At 42.4% G+C, this 20,588-nt stretch overlaps 1 protein-coding gene across 1 annotated transcript in view; it reads right to left on the bottom strand.

The window, feature by feature from the left end:
- Positions 1 to 1,136: 1,136 nt before the first annotated feature.
- LOC124605979 (cell adhesion molecule 2-like) overlaps positions 1,137 to 20,588 on the bottom strand; it is a 211,977-nt gene continuing 192,525 nt past the window's right edge. The window contains exons 5-6 of the mRNA XM_047137943.1: positions 1,250 to 1,442; positions 1,137 to 1,156 (exon numbers count right to left, since the gene is read on the bottom strand). Of these exons, the coding sequence (XP_046993899.1) occupies positions 1,137 to 1,156; positions 1,250 to 1,442 (213 nt within the window). The remainder of the gene's footprint in view (positions 1,157 to 1,249; positions 1,443 to 20,588) is intronic.

The following is a 20,588-nucleotide window of genomic DNA, read 5'->3' as shown; positions in this document are numbered from 1 at the left end:
TAAACAGGGAAGCAAGCTATTATTCATCTAAAGGATGCCCGCCCCCCTCTTTCTCCTCAAAACAACAAAACACTGACATGGTATTATTTTCTTCTGAATATAAAATGTACACTACTATTGTCTGCCTTTTTTGTTATGTAATGTCATTATCATTATTAATTCGTTGCCCTATGAAAATAATTTGAAGGTTTTACAGGTAATGGTTAGGCTATGCATCATTTGTTAAACACTGAAATTCATTGTAATTTGTGTAAAAAAGTTTAGAAAATACTAATGTTATTTACTTTAATTAACAAATGAGAAAGATAATGAACACATATATGAATTACAGTTTATTAATGAAAATATTTTCCTTTTTAATATCACTAACAGAATGAGAATATAAGTATTCAGACATATTAAAAGTTAGTGCAAAATGTGAAACATCAAACAGTAAGTGAATTGATTTCTTTATATCTAGAGATTGAGCGGTACTACTGATGTATATGATCTCTAGTCATTTAACATTAAGGCATTTCGCACACCTACGTCAAATTTAAATTTATTTTCATGTGACTAATGTTTAAAAACAAATGGTATTTTATGAAGTGATATTATTCAATATTTGTTAATTAACATTTCCATTTCATAATATAAATACTTTTTAAATAAAGACAAAAGATTTTATGATTGGATAGAAGCAAGGACCTCACACATACAACATCTACACGCTATGGATTCATCTACCTGCGATTCTTTGCATTTGATTCTACATAGTAGCACTCTTACATCATATGATTTTCAAAGACGATTTTTTCGGTCACTTTCTGGAACTGCTTCATATTGATTTACGGAATTGAGGGGTACTGTCCTTTAAAATGTGCAAGTATGAGGAAACTTCTAGCGCTTTCTATGACTATACGGTCGGTTGTAATATTGTGGCGTTCAGAATACCCGAGCAGTAAAATATTGGTTGTATTGCCCAGAAGTGCAATAAGCTAATTCAGCTGCTGCTATTTATGAAATAAACATGACCAGTGACGAAAATTACTTAATAGAGTTCGGCACTGAGTCATGAACTCAACTAACAGCGTCGTTAGACAACCGATAGCTGATAAGCACTCCAAGTGTTGTTATTACAGAGCTTATGCAAGATATTACAAGTAGAGAGTTGTATCTCCGCATAAGCAGAGTACGGGACACAGTTTCAAAACAGGGATAAGAGAAAGCAGGTGGAGCGATGGGAGACTGCTCAGACAGCGATCCTCACCAACGACGAGGGCCTCCCTTGTCTCGACCAGCGGCTCGGCGTCCGGGCCGCCGCCCGCGGTGACCGTCGCCTGGCATCGAACCCGCAGCCGGCCGTCAGCGGAGAAGTGGCGCTCGGACACGACGAGGCGCAGCCCGGACACGGTGGCCGTCAGCCCGTGCTGCTGCACAGACGCCTCCAGTGCCGGCGGAACCTGCCGAAACGACTGCGTCACCAGGGGGCCCACTATGCAGGCCAAACTGCACTCTTAACATGGTCACCGCCTACAGCGGCGACATGCACATCAGTACGAACACCACACTGCTGGTTTCGTTCCTGTATTGGTAAAAAACATAAAGTCGGACAAAAAGAAAAGTTGATATGTTGAAAGTTTGACACAGTACCACATTGCTTATTCTGAACAAAGGTCCAAGCATACGGAATAGGGTCTCAGATGTGTGAACGGAACTAAGACTTCTTAAGTAGCAGATGGTGAACGGGAAGTAAGGACTAAAGAGCTATAGAACATACAAAAATTTGTGAAAATGTTATTTTTTTACAAATGCTTTAAGTAACTTCTCCCATTTATACAAGATGCACAACTTTGTTTCCGCCGTTTTCTCCCCAACGTTTGAGGCTTTGGAAGGGGTTCATTTCAATAAATGATGATGAGGGATCCTAGGCGGGTCCGCAAAATGTCGGGGGGTTTTAACAAGAATGCTTTTACTTGTTCTCTTTCCGTACTGGATCGGCTCGTTGGCTCTGGCTGAAGGCTTGTTATGAGACCCAACCTGTTAATTAAAACTGCCCCTTTACTAATTTTGATTAATATGTAGTAGCTAAATAGTGTTCAGGGAACTGATCACTACTAAACAAACAAGGATAGCATTGAACTCATTTATTGAACAATAATCTTCCTAACATCAAACTGAACAATGACATACATTTATAAGTGATAAAATCAAGCTAGTAATGGCAGTGGCCCTTAAATTCCAAAACTAAATCTTAATGTTGGTTAACGCATCTGTACTTGTTATTTTCTACTCCCTCCCCTTGTCAGACGGCATAAAATACGTCAGACAAACCTACTTCAATTACCAAATTCTCAATAAGAGCGTGGCTCGAAAACTGTGCTCTGGTAGTCACAGGCGTGCGTAATATCGGTTTAAATGCCGAAGCTGAGCATCACGTTACCAAATGCACCTTCGTGGACAGGTCACCAAGCTGTCGATGGCGCCTGCGTCGTCGAGGAGCCTCAATTGTAACAAAAATGAATTTATTTTCGCGAACATGCTTCCTGTTCATAAAATCCTATTCAAAAGCTAATTCTGCTTTCTTTCTAATCGTTCAAAAAATGGTTCAAATGGCTCTGAGCACTATGGGACTTAACATCTATGGTCATCAGTCCCCTAGAACTTAGAACTACTTAAACCTAACTAACCTAAGGACATCACACAACACCCAGCCATCACGAGGCAGAGAAAATCCCTGACCCCACCGGGAATCGAACCCGTGAACCCGGGCGTGGGAAGCGAGAACGCTACCGCACGACCACGAGATGCGGGCTTTCTAATCGTATCGCACTCGTTAAGACGGGACTCACCACCCCAAAGGCGGAATCCAGTAATGTCTTTAATAAAGTGTGGCTCAAGGAAATTGCTCTGCTCCTGTCTGCTTTCTGTGAGACAGTATTCCCAACCGTAATTGGCGGAATCAGCCTGTCTCTAACAGTAAAACACGACAGTTCCCCTAACTGAATACGTTTCAGTTGCAGCTGGCAGAATTATTCAAAGTCCTGCACAGCACACTGAAAAGAATTTACTCTCCTACAGCTGAGCCGAAAGCAGGACGTCCACTCGCTACAGGAGCTAAGACGCTTCTCCTCGATTACAGCCCCAAAAGCTTCCCTCTGCAAAAATCAGGACCCCCACGCTATTTTTCGAGCTGGCCAATCCCGTGGCTCTAGACCAGCGCAGTTCGCTCCCACTATTATTTCCTGGCTTCTTCCAGCCCATCAAAACATTCCGCGCCTTACTACGCCTAGAATGTTCTGGAACAAATTGAAACTCCGTTCAAAATTGAACCCACCAATCGTGTCTCTCTGTTCGCCCTCGCGCGGGAAAAGGTCATTGCCCTAGTTTAACCGCGTTTCGTAGAAAGCCCCAGAAAACGTTAAGACTCGTGGGAAGGCCCCCTTAGGCGCTCACTCGTCTCAACATAGTGGCATCGGCGTAAAGCCCAGCGCCAACGAGGCGCCGTCCCTCGAAGGCCTGCCTCTGTTGTCCACGCAATGGGTGCCTACCTGCACCGGCGGCGCGTCTCCCCCAGTGAGACGCTTTCGCATGCCGACTCGCAATGGTCGGTTGTAAGCTTCCGCACCCCTCTGCCCTGCCTCTGAGCAGTGCCGCTCGTCCTCTCCAGCCAAACTCCGTGAAAATATGCGAATTTCTTAACGTTGATACGCGTCTTATGCCGTCTGATACTCCCTATATTAATTTCAGTAGGCTGATTGCCTGATAAATAACATAACAACCGATATCTAACTCGTCTTTGCACAATTATTATATTACAGTAAGGTGCCATTTACTGCTACCTTACAGCTTTAATGAAACAAACTGCATACACATGTATCATTCAAAGTATTTTACATCGCTGGCCACTACTTTCTCCCATCTTTCGGGCAGAATACGCATTCCGCATCGAAGAAACTGTTCATCTTTTGAAGCGATCCACGAATCGATCTAATATGTAACTTCTTCATGAGATCGGAAGTGTTAGTCAGCCAGGCCGTGAGCCATTGATCTAAACAGGTGATAGCCAGAGGGAGCAATGTCTAGAGAATACGATGAGTGGTATAGGACTTCCGTTTTTAACGTTTCCTAGTACGTTTTGACCTCTTTTGCAAGGTGGGGTCGAGCGTTGTCGTGCTGCAAAATTACATTATCGTGCCTCTCGCTGTACTGCGGCCGTTTGTCTTTTAATGCTCTGCTCAAACGCATTAATTGCGTTCGATGACGAGCACTTGTGATTGTTTCACTTCCTTTTAACACCTCATAATACATGACGCCGAGCTGGTCCCACCAAATGCAGAGCATGATCTTGGAGCCGTGAATATTCTGATTGGCCGTCGATTTAGAAGCATGGCCGGGATATTCGAATGATTTTTTGCGTTTAGGGTTATCGTAATGAACCCATTTTTCGTCCCCGGTCACAATGCGATGGAGAAATCCCTTCCGTTTTTGCCTGTGAAGCAGCTGTTCACGAACACACAAACACCGTTCAACGTCTCTTGATTTCAGCTCACACGGGACCCAAGTACCTTCTTTCTGAATAATGTCCATAGCCTTGAGACGTTTTGAAATGGCTTGCTGTGTCACTCCCGCTAATCGTGCCAATTCTTGTTGTGTTTGACGCGAGTCTTCACTCAGCAATGTCTCCAATTCTGCATCTTAGAAAACTTTCTCTCTTCCACCACTATGCCTGTATACGACGTTAAAATCACCGTTCTTGAAGCGTTGAAACCACTCACGACACGTTCTTTCGCTAATAGCGTCCTTATCATACGTACTTGAGAGCATTCGTGAAACTCAGCCGCTGTTATCTTCATACTGAAACAAAACTGTGACACCTCCCGCAAATGACAAGAATTAGGCTCGTAAACTGACATTTTCAATCAGGAACAACTTTGTGATGCAGACACAAATCAACTAATGTTGGTATGAGGTTATGTTGACCGAGGTCCAAGCTAACTGGCTGACGTCTGCGATCTGTTTCTTTCGACCGCTACTTGCCGTTGTCACCACCTATCGCCAAACGGCGGAAGCAAAGTTGTATATCTTGTATACGAAAAATTATATCCTCCATATGACCACCAAAGTCGCGCAGCAACGAGCAACGCGTTCATTGAAGTTCTCGATGATGTGTTCACAAACATCTGATGGGATGCCGTTAATAACACTTTTAATTTCGTACGTCAACTGGTGTATTATTTCTGGTTTGTTCACGTACACGTCTGATTTCACAAATCCCCCCCCCCCCCTAAGAAAGTCACAAGGTGTAAGATCGCATGATCTGGCAGACCATTCCTGGTTGCCACGCAAAGAGACAATTTTTTGTCGAAACTTTTCATTCAGCAGAGCAATTGCTGCATGGGTTGTGTGACATGTTTGCACCATCTTGTTGAAACGAAAAATCGTCATTTGCATCAATGAAAGGGAAAAACCAACCAGAAAGTAAATTTCGATAACGATGGCCGTTCACAGTGACGGCAGTTCCCTCATCATTTTCAGAAAAGTACGGGCCAATCAGTCCTCCACACAGAACCCACACCACACATTCGTGGGTTGTGGATGCATGCCATCTTCCACAGTCTTCGCGGATTCTGTTGTTCTGCTTATTGGCGTACCCACTTAGGTGGAAATGCGCTTCATCCGAGAAAATTATTCTTTTTGTGAAGTTCTCGTTCTCCGCTTGTCGAACCAAATTCCATTGAGCAAATCGATGTTTCTTTCCATGATTTGCAGGCTTCAACTCTTGTGTAAGTTGAATCTTGTTCGCACGCATTTTCAGATCTTTTGAAAGGATGACATTGTCACGCACGGCAGCAATGTTTTCTTGTGTTCGAATAGATCGCGGTCGTCCTATTTTCTATACACTTTAAACGGACCTCATGGTTTCAAACTTCCGGATCAACTTCCGAAACGATCCGTTTCGAGAAGCATTACGTCCGAGTGTCACACGCAATTCACGATCGGTTACAGTGGGACTTTAAATGTTTTTATAATATTTTTTAAATTATTTGGATATGTTGCTCACATGTCATTTTGCCCTTGATGAAAATAAACATTACCAACAATGCTTACCACACAAAAGCCATTAGGCTACTAATGGGATCACAGATAACAAACATGAAAAAAAAACGCGGCTGCCACCCGTCATATGACAAATGGTGCAAAAATTCAAATTCGTCCATACTAACCGGACACCCATTAGAACCCAGTATTTTCTCCTGGGCAATAAGAGTTCACCGGAGACAAAGCTAACGTTAGGAGCGTCCCAGGGAAGTGTGACAGGACAGTTCTCGTTCTGTCTATAGACCGTCCGTCCAAAAAGTTCCGAGACTGATTTCATTCATGGCGTATAAGAGAGGTCAGTGTAGTAACTAAGATGGCAGCTTTGAACTAATTGTTGTAAATAGGAGATGTGCATTCGACCAGTCAGTTACGAGCGTTGGTGTTCAGTAGTGGATGTGTGGCCGCAATATGTAAATTTTGTTGTGTCACAAATCGTAGTGAGGCAACATCTCTAAATCAAATGTTCAGCACATTCTACAGAATGATTTAAAGAAGAGAGAAGAGGGTGCAAAGTATAACCGACACATCTCGTCTCTCAAATAAAATCAACGAGGCATGGACGCCTGCCATAACTTGAATGAACTGCAAAACGTGGACAGTTCTTTACTGCAAAAAATGTCATCGTTGGTGACGAGTCTTGGTGTTATGAGTACGAACTTTCCACATGACGTCAAAGTCCAGGAAGTCACATGAAAGCTGAATGATTTGATGACATATCCAACATTGAAGCCAATATGACGCGACTTAAGCAACATCCAAATAGGGACTTTTCTCAGTGTTTCACATAGTTGTAAAAAGATTCTGTTCCTTTTACTTCAACGCGGGAGACTTGTAGCATTAAAACAACCATCTTAACTTTTCCCTACTGTTAGTAATCTAGTTGCGAGCGTTTTGGACTGACGACGGTACGTAAATGATACGAGTGTTAGAGTGAACAGTAATCAGCGACTGTTCCCTGATGTGTCTGTAGTGTAAGGAAAAGTGTCGGCACTGAATGCCTGTAGGCGAATACATGACGATTTTGAAAGAATTTCTGTTTGGTAGGATAAATTATAGCTTGCTCTTAATGCAGAAAAATGTAATTTGATGCAAATGGTTGGGAAAAAGAATCATCCGTTCTTCGAATATACAGGCTGTCTAAAAATGAATATACAGGTTTTATGGCTTTGTAACATTTATTACATTCAACTTACAAATAATACATCGAATGAAGGAGCACAGTTTTGTTTGTATACCTGTGCGCAAAGGGAAGGGTAAGGAAGGACAAAGAATGACCGAAAAACTTGTTGACCGAGTAAGAGTCTTTCCCGCTTACCTCAAGAAATCAGTTCGGAATGCTAATCGTGAATTAGTAGTTCCAGTGACATCTGTGTGCTTACTATTACGTCCTTATCGTTTGCACTTGTTAAGAGCTCCAAACACTACAGACTACGATTTACGTGCAAACTTAGCAAATGAAATGTTGCTACATAGCGATGAAGATTTTCTGCATCGTGTCTTCTTCAGCGGCGAATCGACATTTCACGTAATTGAAAATGCGAACACACACAATGTGCGCATCTGCGAGTCAGCAAATCCCCACTAGGTGGTGTAATTGCAACGAGACTCCCCAAAATTTAACGTTTTTTGTGGCATATCCAGGCGTCGATGAAGCAACTGTAACTGGACTTTCTTGTCTTTAATACGCTAGAACTATGGCTGTTTCCTCAGTTGGAAGAAGCTTCAACAGAACTTTACTCGGCAGCAAGATGGTGCGTCGCTTCATTGACATAACTCAGTACGCGATTGGTTAAGCGACGTTGTACGCGACTGCTTGATTGGCCGCAAGTGGCCAGACGACAGAGCTTGTTTTGCATGACCTCCATTTTCACACACGATCTTACGCCATCCGATTTTTCTCTTTGGGAGTTAATGGAGGATCATGTGTATGTCTCTCCGCTGCCAGCTGATCCACGCGACCTTAGAAACAGCATTGTTGTAACAATTTCTCCACACACACTGATCAAGGTTTGGGAAAAACTCGCCTATCGACGCCATGAATGACAAATGGTGCTCACATTGCACACTTGCGATAAAAAACTGTCTGAGATGCTCTTTCATTTGAAGAATTATTTATACTTTTAAGCCAGCCGGAGTGGCCGTACGGTTCTAGGCGCTACATTCTGGAACTGAGCGACCGCTACGGTTGCAGGTTCGAATCCTGCCTCGGGCATGGATGTGTGTGATGTCCTTAGGTTAGTTAGGTTTAATTAGTTCTACGTTCTAGGCGACTGATGACCTCAGAAGTTAAGTCGCATAGTGCTCAGAGCCATATACTTTTACGTTGAATGTAGTAAATGCTACATAGCTTTAAAACCCTTATATTCATTTTGAAACATCCTGTGGTATAAGTGGTGAGCTGGCTGCTTTAGAAAGTAACATCGATTAAATATCTAGGCGTAACGTTGCAAAGCGACGTGAAATGGAACGAGCACCTTAGATTGATTGTAGGGAAAGCGAATGGTAGACTTCGGTTTATTAGCAGAATATTAGGATAATGTACGTAACCTAATATAAGGGAGACCGCTTACGGAACACTTCTGTGACCCGTTCGAGTACCGATCGTGTCTTTGGTATACGCACCAGCTTTATTTAAAGGGAGACAGAGAAGAAATACAGAGGTGCGATATTAAATACACGAGTATTTCATCAGCACGCGAATACTACGGGAATGCCCTGTGAACTCAGATGCGAATCCCCGAGAGGAAGAAGATGTTCTTTTCGCGGAACAGTACTGAGAAAGTTTACGAACCGGCATTACGACCGAATGCAGAACGATTCTACGGCTATCAGAAAACATCACGAGTAAGGACCACGAAAACAAGTGAATTAGGAATTGATCAGGAAACGGAATGATCAGCCACGCTCCACTACCGTAACATCTGTTGCAACTAATAACGCCTAGCCATATCCACTGTAAAGTACATACGTAGAACTGTAAAGGGATCCTAGCCAAGGCTCGACATACGTTACGTACCAAGAATAATGGAGATGTATCCCTTGTGCGCAATTTCTGGTTAAGCCGCCTCACAAGGACAATTATAAATTTAAAAATTACAGGGTCGCCACCAGCCCAAGCGCTTCCTAACAATTAAGAAAAGACCGAACTGGAAATTATCAGTTCAATTAAATTAAGAATTTAATTAGAAGAATGCAACTTTTTTTAAAGACACTAACAAGATGAACAGCATTGTATGTCGTATATCAATGAGCTTGTTGAATTAAGTTGGTTTATTCTCCCCTTTTTGTTCATCACAAGCAAGCAGATTAACTTAAAAAAATTAAGGAATAGAAAATTAATTTGAAAACTGGCATCAATGAGAAAGATAAAGGACGCAGAGTTTATCTTTTACGTTTCACATTTATTTCATTACTGAATTTGACGCACATCCTATGACTACACATGACTGGTGCCTGAATGAAAAATTGAACTAAATAATTCGCCAAAAATAGTAGAACAGCGCAATTAAAAAAAGAAAAACACACAAAAGGGAAGTGGAGCACAATAATTCAATCATTCCATCTACAGACCCACGACAGAAATAGTTCAGAGAGATACCTATCACCATTATGCTCATGCACTAGCTTGGAAAAAGGTTTATCATATTCGCAAGGTTTATATAGTAGATATACGACATGGAATTCGCGCCGGCCGCTTACGAACGGCCGAACTTCAGCACATGGTAAACTTGATTACGAGTTAACCGTTCAGAAATTAGACATTAAACCAGGCACAAATGTAAGAAATTTTAATGGTGCAATAGCAGAATGATTTTGCCGTCACGAAACAAAATTAACGCGGCAAGGCAGAAACCCTCTCTAGGAGCTACGAACTGAACTCACCCATCGCTAGCTGCAGAGTGTCCTTTCTCCATCGAGCTTCGCCTAACTACCGGTGCAACGTAAGCTATCAGAGGGGAAGGCTTCCGCCACCAACCTGACAGACAAACCAACCTCAGACTAAAAGGGATAAACCTTTCTTTGCAGGTTCTGGGATCCTAAGTTGGTCATCCTGTGCTGCCTTCCAAACGAGAAGCAGACGACAACCAACTCAGCATCCCCCACAAAAGAAACCCGAAACCACTCGTAAAAACACTCATTCAGTCACATTCACGCACACATAGAGTAATGTGAAGGGAAAAGCGTAATAAATACAGGTCACGATTCCCTATGGAACACAAAAAAATCGAACATAATATCATTTAATAAGCCTTAGTTTGAATGATCAGTCTTTCTGAGAGAGTTAATAAATTAAACCGCAATCAGGCGGTGTACAGAATAGGATGCACATAATCCAGTGAGACATGCGTCTACGAAACGACTCCACAGAGACGTTTCACCACCTGCTTCAACGGCTACTTGCCGCCTTATCACCACCTATCACTGCATACCTTGCTCATGTCCCATGCTCGTTAAAATTCTGAAACTCTCGTCTGAATTCTATGTTGTTTGCAGTGGAATCATAAAATGAATTACATTTCCGGCAACACTGTGATTGGCTCACCTCAACATCTCAGCAGTGCCATCTGCTTTTTGTAAAAGGTGTCGAAAAAATGGTTCAAATGGCTCTGAGCACTATGCGACTTAACTTCTGAGGTCATCAGCCCCCTAGAACTTAGAACTAATTAAACCTAACTAACATAAGGACATCACACACATCCATGCCCGAGGCAGGATTCGAACCTGCGACCGTAGCGGTCGCTCGGATCCAGACTGTAGCGCCTAGAGCCGCACGGCCACTCCGGCCCGCTTAAAAGGTGTCGTCTTCCATCTCACATAGGTTGGCCACTGTAGGTGACAACGGTCTACTTGGCTACTCATCGCCTCCCAGTAGGCCTGTTGCCAGTACTCTCGGTCAGACGGTACAGAGCGGCGCTCAAGAAGCACGTTTGCCGCTCCCAGCGGTGCTGGCCTGGAGGTGTCTGGGAAGATCCTCCTGGGAGCGTGTGAGGAGAACACGGGACGTGGCGCCAGCCGCAGTGCGGCTCCCCGAGGTGTTCTCCGTAGCCTTCAATTGACGAACACTGCCCACAGCACGCCATCCCTCTTGTTCCCGTTCAGCATCCGAGGATAACGCTGCTAGTAATTCCACGTACGAGCATTGAACTACTAAGACGCTGTAGCGAAGTACGAGGGTGGGTCAAAAAGTAATGTCTCCTGAGTCATAAAAAATTTAATAACGAAGATGTAAGACCAGACGTAGTACAGACCATCACCCGAACTGACCTCTACACAACACTACCCATCAACATAGTCACCACTCATCTGTGCACATTTGCGCCGTCATTGAACGCAGGCACGAAAAGCAGCACGAAAAAATCCAGGGCTTGCTTTTAGAGCTAAAAAGTGTCAACCAGCCTGAGACTATAAAAAACAAAAGTAATCTGTTACACCCATTTAACTCGCTTTATTTGTTCATGAGACCTAGAAAATATGGTAGATGCCATTTTCCTTGACTTTCGGAAGGCGTTCGATACAGTTCCGCACTGTCGCCTGATAAACAGAGTAACAGACTACGGAATATCAAACCAGCTGTGTGGCTGGTTTGAAGAGTTTTTAGCAGACAGAACACAGCATGTTGTTTTCAATGGAGAGACGTCTACAGACTTTAAAGTAACCTCTGGCGTGCCACAGTGGAGTGTTATAGGTCCATTGCTTTTCACAATATATATAAATGACCGAGTAGATAGCGTCGGAAGTTCCAAGCGGCTTTTCGCGGATGATGCTGTAGTATGCAGAGAAGTTGCAGCATTAGAAAATTGCAGTGAAATGCAGGAAGATCTGCAGCGGATAGGCACTTGGTGCAGGGAGTGGCAACTGACCCTTAACATAGACAAATGTAATGTATTGCGAATACGTAGAAAGAAGGATCCTTTATCGTATGATTATGTGATAGCGGAACAAACACTGATAGCAGTTACTTCTGTAAAATATCTGGGAGTATGGGTGCGGAACGATTTGAAGTGGAATGATCATATAAAACTAATTGTTGGTAAGACAGGTACCAGGTTGAGACTCATTGGGAGAGTTCTTAGAAAATGTAGTCCATCAACAAAGAAGGTGGCTTACAAAACACTCGTTCGACCTATACTTGAGTATTGCTCATCAGTGTGGGATTCGTACCAGATCGGGTTGACGGAGGAGGTAGAGAAGATCCAAAGAAGAGTGGCGCGTTTCGTCACAGGGTTATTTGGTAGGCGTGATAGCGTTATGGAGATGTTTAGCAAACTCAAGTGGCAGACTCTGTAAGAGAGGCGCTTTGCATCGCGGTATAGCTTGCTGTCCAGGTTTCGAGAGGGTGCGTTTCTGCATGAGGTATCGAATATATTGCTTCCCCCTACTTATACATCCCGAGGAGATCACGAATGTATAATTAGAGAGATTCGAGGGAGCATGGAGGCTTTCCGGCAGTCGTTCTTCCCGCAAACCATACGCGACTGGAACAGGAAAGGGAGGTAATGACAGTGGTACGTAAAGTGCCCTCCGACACACACCATTGGGTGGCTTGCGGAGTATAAATGTAGATGTAGATGTAGATGTAAACGGAACTTAAGGGGAGAAGGTGGCAGAAATAATGAAATATTTACAAATTATTTTTATTTTTTATTTGATAGTAAATATAATTGAGATCATTATCCCTAATTTGTTCCTCGAAATTCGAACTACAAATGGCACAAAAAAAAATTAAAACCCTAAGCAGTGTAATGCGCCAAGCCCGCTTTTCAATGTACCAAATGGAAGTAAAATTTTATTGCTGAATTTGGCCTGTGAGCCTAGAAAATATAGCTTTAGAAGGCTGTGATTTTTTTGTATACATAACAGCAGTGTTGTAAATAAGACTGTGGAGCCATTTTCTGGTTCAATAAGTGTGGTATAGAAGGCTGTGGAGTGTTGTAAACACGTTTTGTGCTGTTCAGTGGATTTCGAGTGACGCTTGATTTATTGTGCCATTTTTTGTGCAAGGTTGAATCTGTTGATCGCTTCTTACAACGCCTAGGCCTGGTAAAGTATTTAAAAAATACAGTAAGGCCCATACTTCCAATATAAATCGAAAAACTGACATTGAGGTTAGGGTCGGGCCTGCAGATGCAAACATTACCTTGTCTCCAAGTGCATCTAAAATAAAACTTGGGACAGGGATTGTGTCAGAAGAAACAAACCACGACAGAAATACAGGTTTGAGAATTGTGGATCTGGAAATGGTGGCAGAAGCAGTTAGAAAATGATCTAAGTAAATAAGTATATTTACTATATTATAATGTAATAAATTATTTTTTCCTATACTCTTATTTGACCCATTGTTACAAAACTGTACAGAAGCCGATATACTTTTGTGTCTTCTGTTACTAAAAGCGTTTTAATGTTTGTTGGCAAAACATTCGCAGAGGTCATCAGAGGCTGTAGTAGTTTCTTAGTTTCTTGACGTCCTACGCAGCGTCCGAGGAAAATATGATTATTGTCTTCCTCACTGCCGCATTCACATGAAGAAGATGCGACCATGTTGAGGTGGTAGAGCTGTTGACGGTATCTCCCGTGACTGAGGCGAACTTTTGCCCTTTTCACTATAAAGCTTTTGCTGTATCTGCAAGTTTAGTACCAACGACATAATGGGAGATTAGGCATTGCGGCATGGTGGCTCCGCTTAATTTTGTAAGATTGTACGAGATTTCGGTTCCAATGGGCCCTGACACAGTCCTCGTGGTATGAATGATATTGTCGGATGGCACTTTATCCTATTTCACTGAACTGGTGTAAACAGTTTCCTTGGCCATAGTATGTACTTTTTCATTTCCTTTTACTCCGCTGTGAGCTTTCACCTGTAACATGACGGTCGTCTTATTTAGTGGGAAAGCTATTGCGCTGCATTTATGATCCGAAATACCACGTTTTGGTATTGCTGACGTCCTAGCATTATAACAACATCAATGCTGAGCCTGAGTCTGATGAAATAATGATTGTTTCTTCTAGCAGTTCTTTTGTGTATTGAAGTTCCTCTAAAATAGGAGTTCTGCAGTGAGTATGGAAGCAACTTCCGGGGAAGGGGAGGATGAGCTCTGACGGCACTTCTAATCACATTCCAGATGTTTTCGATCGGGTTCAGAACTGTCGAGTTGGGAGGCGAGGGAAAGTGCATCAGTTGGAAATAGCCACTGTGTTCCTGGAACCACTCCATCACACTCCTAGCCTTGTGACATGGTGCGTTATCTTGCTGAAAAATGCCACTACGTTCTGTATTTTAATTTATAAAACCTACCTGTTACCAACTGTTCATCTAAAATTGTGAGCCATATGTTTGTGACTATTACAGCGGCATCTATCACAAAGCGAAAAAAGTGGTCCAAATGAAACATTCATATTTCTTTACGTACTACAGGAATATGTAATAAAAAATGGGGATTCCTATTTTTGAAAAACGCTGTTGATAACCGTTTGACCTATGGCAGCGCCATCTAGCGGGCCAACCATATCGTCATCTGGTTCCTCCTTCAAGCTAGACAAGTTTCGTTCTTTGTAGTTCTTTCGTTTGACGCTTATTTCGTGAGATATTTGGTCCGGTCACGATCAATGGACCACCCTTTATAATTTTGGCTTTGAGCATGTGTGCTTGTAATTTTGACTATTGTCTGCTCGTAATGTAACTTTACAGTTGTTAAATTTCATTCCGACGAAGACATCCTCAGAGGCATCGTAACCTACATTAACATATTAAAAATTATTTTCGAACGACTGGCTGTCTTATTTCCCCGCTAAAACTTATATACGGTTGCTGAGAGACAGCCGTGTTCAAAACTGTTACAGAACGATGTTTATACGATTCATAGACATTTGGCAGAAACGACATCCTTCCATAGGGTAATAGACGGCTGTGGTGAAAAGAAGGGCATCTGGCGACAAAGTTAAAACAAAATAAAATAAAAGTGGAAAATCATGAAGAATGGAGTCCTCGGGCGATGAGACAAACGCTGTGAAAGCGAGATAATCAAAAGATTTTCTAGATTCTTGTATACTGTTTCTTTCCAGTTACATTTCTACTGTTCTTGTCCAAAGTACTGTTGGGTACTTTTTGCAGAAGAGTGAATTTTTAACTTTTGTCAGCTGTATGCTAAGATGCCTAACAGAGATTGCAATCTCCAGTTTGCTATTACCTTCAGAACTTGTTTAGTTGCAAAACGCATCAGTTATAGAAAATCCTAATGATAAATGAGGGGTAACCTAGGGAGACAAGGCCTAACTCTGATAGCTAACGCTGAAAATCGATATATATGTGAAGCCTCGAAGAGGGTTCTACGTGCCACTGGGGTAAACTGGCTGATATTAACGACGATGATGACAAAGTTTCACAAATTTCTTGTATTATGTGGTTCAGAATAATGACCTCTGGAAGGATTCGAAGTCAGACAGCCACAGCTCAGTTCCAATGAAATCTGCAGGAGCAGTGAGGCGGTGAGGGGAGGGGTTTCATCACTAAAAACAAGCCTGACTTTTTTAATTCACTTCAGAAGGATCAAATTCTGGCGCACTATGGAATAATAGCACCAACGTCTGCCTGTTGGTTCAAATTGCTCTAAGCACTATGGGACTTACCTATTGAGCTCATCAGTCCTCTAGACTTAGAACAACTTAAACGTAACTAACCTAAGGACATCACACACATCCATGCCCGAGACAGGATTCCAACCTGCGACCGTAGCATCCTGTTGGTCTAGCCTCTTCTAAAGGCCAGTATATCTACGGTGTAGTTAACTCGCTGAGTAATTAAAAGTTACGTATCACTGGAAGAGAGGACTACTTCTGTAAATGAATGAAATGCGGCACTTCTTCAATATGAGTAATTGGACACCAACAGAGGTTCGCGTTCCTACAGAGCCTCGCAGATATTTGTATCTTTCGACAAAGGAATGGAAGGTAGTGTGTGCCGTGTTCTCGATGAAAGACCCTTGCGGGGTGGCCAGGAGAATACGCAGTACGCCCTGTGGGTGGTGAGCAGCTACAAGCTCAGTCAGATGCACCAGCACTCTCACCGTCGGAAAGGCCTGAGCTGCGAGTACGCAGTACACGTATGTCGGACATCGCCCGGCCGCGTTTCGAAAGCTGGTCTTTCGTGTTTGTTCTCAGTTACGACTCATTTTTCTAAGAGGAAAACATACGAGGGACGCTGAATGTCGAATATGTTAGGTAAATGAAAAACAGACAGAGGTTTCATCCTTTCAGGCAAATATTAGCCGTGTTAGTAGCAGACAGCAGTGGAGTATACACACACTTCTCGTAACAATAACAGTTATTATTTATATTCAGCGTGAGGCGATTCAATTTTTTACGATTGTTTTAATTTTTCCCTCCAGAAATTTATGAGAATCTGTAGAGGTAAACTTCGACAACAGAGACTGTTATGATGTCGCACTAGGCCCATCTGCAAAGTAAAAATGTTTGCATTGCGTTGTGGCAGGGTGCTACAGCCACCTGTTTTGAATTATTTCAGGATAAAAGCCGTATTGGTTACAAAGTATTTGATATCAATAATGAGTTTCACCTATTGGGAAGATTGACATTAAAAACAAGTAACCAATGTACTAGACACAAATAGAGGAAGGGGCATGGTCCGGTTTTGTACGAACTACGCAGGTAAAATAAACTAAATATAAAATATAAAATGAAAAAGGGACGCAAAAGTAACTTTTGCGTCCATTTTCCATTTTAAATGGCTTGATGACTGATGGGTTACATATCCAGCTACTTTTACTTATGTTTCTATTACTTTTGGTTTATTTTACCTACGTAGTTGGCACAAGATGCGACCATTCCACGTTCTGTATTTGTTTCTAATAGGTTGGGTTCGTTTTTATATACAATCTGATGATGCCCCAAAAGGATTAAACGCGTTATTTACATTAAATATCTTAGTAACTAATATCGATTTTATTCCAAACTAACTACAAAGCCATTGTTAATGGGGTGGGTGTAATACGTGCAAATTTAGTGAAAACAAAATAAATTATCCTTAAAACTCATTCTCTTCGTGTGAGGTACCGCAGCCGTATATTTGTTGAAAGACATCGAAAGGAGTCCACGTCACACAGATACATTATTTAAGTACGCACAATTGGTCAATTTCAGCCTTAGAGTACATACATGTAAACAAAGCCGAGGTTCTACATTTACGACTATATGTGAAAAGTCAAGAGGATATTGGAATTCAAACATTTGCAGGGATAACCTAATTTACAACCAATACAGGAACTTTATTCAGATCGTTGCTAATAGAATACAACAGACATTTTACATTATGCAAATCACGTGGAAATAGTTAGTAAAGTAAAACTTGAAAAACTCCTACCGCAGGGCCTGGCATGTTCATCAGTACCGACAGATCGCCGTGTCACCCTCTGCTAATGGCGTCATTCGATGCGGTATGGTCGAGCGGCTCTAGGCGCTACAGTCTGGAACGGCGCGACCGCTACGGTCGCAAGTTCGAATCCTGCCTCGGGCATGGATGTGTGTGATGTCCTTAGGTTGGTTGGGTTTAAGTAGTTCTAAGTTCTCGGGGACTGATGACCTTAGAAGTTAAGTCCCATAGTGCTCAGAGCCATATGAACCATTTGATGCGGTATGGAGACACGTGTTTTGGCACACTACTCTCCCGGCTGTAAACAGTTTTTACGACTCGGTCAAGTATCTCATCAAGTGGCATCTTAAGGCTGATTGCAACCAATTCCAGTATCCCCATGAAGTAAAATTCGCAGGAATCGAACTTGGGCCCTCCCTATAGCAGCTGCGAAAGTTAGTAAAGTAAGAATTGAAAAAAATCTAAATGTCATGCGAACTGGCCAAACATACCTCCAATAGAAAGAATTTCTCTCGTTTAACATCAATATCAGACGCTATAACACGATAACCAAAGCTGCAGTTGAGAATTTATATTATATCTGAGACCAGGAGAAATACAAAAGCGTAAGAAAAATCTTGGCACCAGTAAGAACACAGAGAGTAAAGAAACACGTGCAGAAGAAATGATACGTCAATAATAAAAGTGAATTAAAAATATAACCATATAGAGGCCGCTTGTACACAACACCCGGGACGCTTGAGCTTCTAAATTGTAGTTATGATGATGATGATGATGCTCGTGACAGTATATCACCACTGTCATCATTAACACCATTATCATTTAAAAGCCAAAGTTCCGGATGTGTGTACAAGCCTCCTCCACGTCGTCTATCCGGATAAATCCTATGGTTGATGACATCATACAATGTTCCTCTTCTCGGTTCAATGTCCGTCTTCAAGATTTCTACCCAGTGTATTACTGATCTTTTTATGCACCGAGTCCCTTCAACTGCTCTCTCCTAGATTACTACAATTGCGCTCGTACATTCTATCCGCGTATGGCCAAACCACTTGAGCCTTACTGTAGCAGTGCTGTCATAAACCTTGTACCCTCCTTCACCTGTTCAGTTCTTGTATTGTCCAGTTTTGTTTTCTGTACCTTGTACCTCAAGAACATCTTGGACGTCTGTAGTCGGACTGAGTCACCCTTTGTGAGGCTGCACGTGTCTATAGCGTACGTCAGGACTGCTTTGAGGTACTGTTGTATTTCGCTGAATTCGTTTTCGTTTGCATCTGGGGATCCCACAGAAGCGGTCTAACATATTGGTAGAAGCACGAGCTCTTGTGAATTCTGTTTGCACATCTGTCATGGCTAGACTGTCTCAAAAAATTGTAGTTCTCAGGTTGGCAAAGTTTTCCACATTTCCCACGAAGTGACTACCTGTCTTCATGCTCGCTGGTCACCCTTCCCTCTTCACTGAAATTACTACGGTTTTTGTTACTGAAATTTCTACGGTTTTGCTTCATTTATTTTGAGATTATGTTTCTTGGAATTCTTCTGTACATATGTCGAGCCCTGATTGTACTTGTCATTCTATATAAGTTAACTCTTGCAGAGAATATTATAGCAGCCAGCCACTTTTTACAATGCTATTTATTTATTTAAACAGCGCCGCTACCGGTTTCGAACCGACAGGTTTATCTTCAGATGGCTAGTTCGCGTTTTACATTAGATTTCGCTTTTTGTTTCCCCACCTGACGAAATTTCCTTGGGGTGGTGGTGTCCTACAACCAAAACAAGATGTGAGACAATGTGTTTTTAATTGTAATTGTGTCTCACAAGGATTTTAAATGATGCAAACAAGTTATTATTATTAACGGGAAGTTGTTTCGGTTACTTACGATGAATAATCCGCGCCATTATGTTCCAGTGCAGGCTGTTCATCATCTTGTAGCAGCGAAAATTGGATAATTCACTTTTTTGTCTTATTTATCCACATTATGTAAATTGCCACTCACACACCAAGAAGTTTCATCACATGGAGGAAAATATACAAAGATGGCGATGTTACAACCATAACAATGTCAAAGACTTCCAGTCTCAGAGATATTTCATTATGTACATGTATGTGAGGGGTTGGGTAGGGGGGGGGGGGGGGGCTTGGTTGTGGGAAGGGACCAAACAGCAAAGTCATCGATCTCATCGGATTAGAGAAGGACGTGCAAGGAAGTCGCCGTTCCCTTTCAAAGGAGCCATACCGGCATTTGCCTGGAGCAATTTAGGGAAATCATGGAAAACCTAAATCAGGATAGCCGGACGCGGGATTGAACCGTCATCCTCCCGAATGCGAGTACAGTGTGCTAACCACTGCGCCACCTCGCTCGGTCATGTATGTGACAGTATAAATTTACAAATTGATAATGTTACGTTACTTGTTATTTACATTGACAAAGAACTGATTACAATTAAGATCAACAAATAAAGCAATCAGTTATAAAGTGTTACTGCAGTGATAGTACGTAATTGTTATGGTACATATTGGAACAAAAGTAAATGATAAGAGCCAGATGGTCGCCACCCTGTAAATTGTTTACCGGTGCCGTCTACGGAAATTCAGAATCAACCAAAAAGTTGAGCTATAACGAATACGAGAGTTTCTACGAACAGAGATCTGTCCGACGTGACACATAAACCAAGCATGGTGACCCACGCTTTACTTATAGCTAAAGGGTCTGTGTGGTGTCACCGCCAGACACCACACTTGCTAGGTGGTAGCTTAAATCGGCCGCGGTCCATTTAGTACATGTCGGACCCGCGTGTCGCCACTGTGTGATCGCAGACCGAGCGCCACCACAAGGCAGGTCTCGAGATACGGGATAGCACTCGCCCCAGTGGTACGGACGACATTGCTAGCGACTATACGGACGAAGCCTTTGCTCTCATTTGCCGAGAGACAGTTAGAATAGCCTGCAGCTAAGTCCATGGCTACGACCTAGCTAGGCGCCATTAGCCTTACATAGTTTGATAGTAATCGTATGAAATGTCTCAACAAGAAGAACAATGTATACAACAAGGATAAATAAAAGTTAAGTATTCGAGGAGCTGCATACTTTTCTTATTAGCATTCAATGCTTATCCTGTT

The sequence above is a fragment of the Schistocerca americana genome, chromosome 3, assembly GCF_021461395.2.
Source record: "Schistocerca americana isolate TAMUIC-IGC-003095 chromosome 3, iqSchAmer2.1, whole genome shotgun sequence".
NCBI lineage: Eukaryota > Metazoa > Arthropoda > Insecta > Orthoptera > Acrididae > Schistocerca > Schistocerca americana.
Note: the sequence above shows the minus strand (reverse complement) of the source record. Positions and strands in the feature narration are given on the sequence as shown.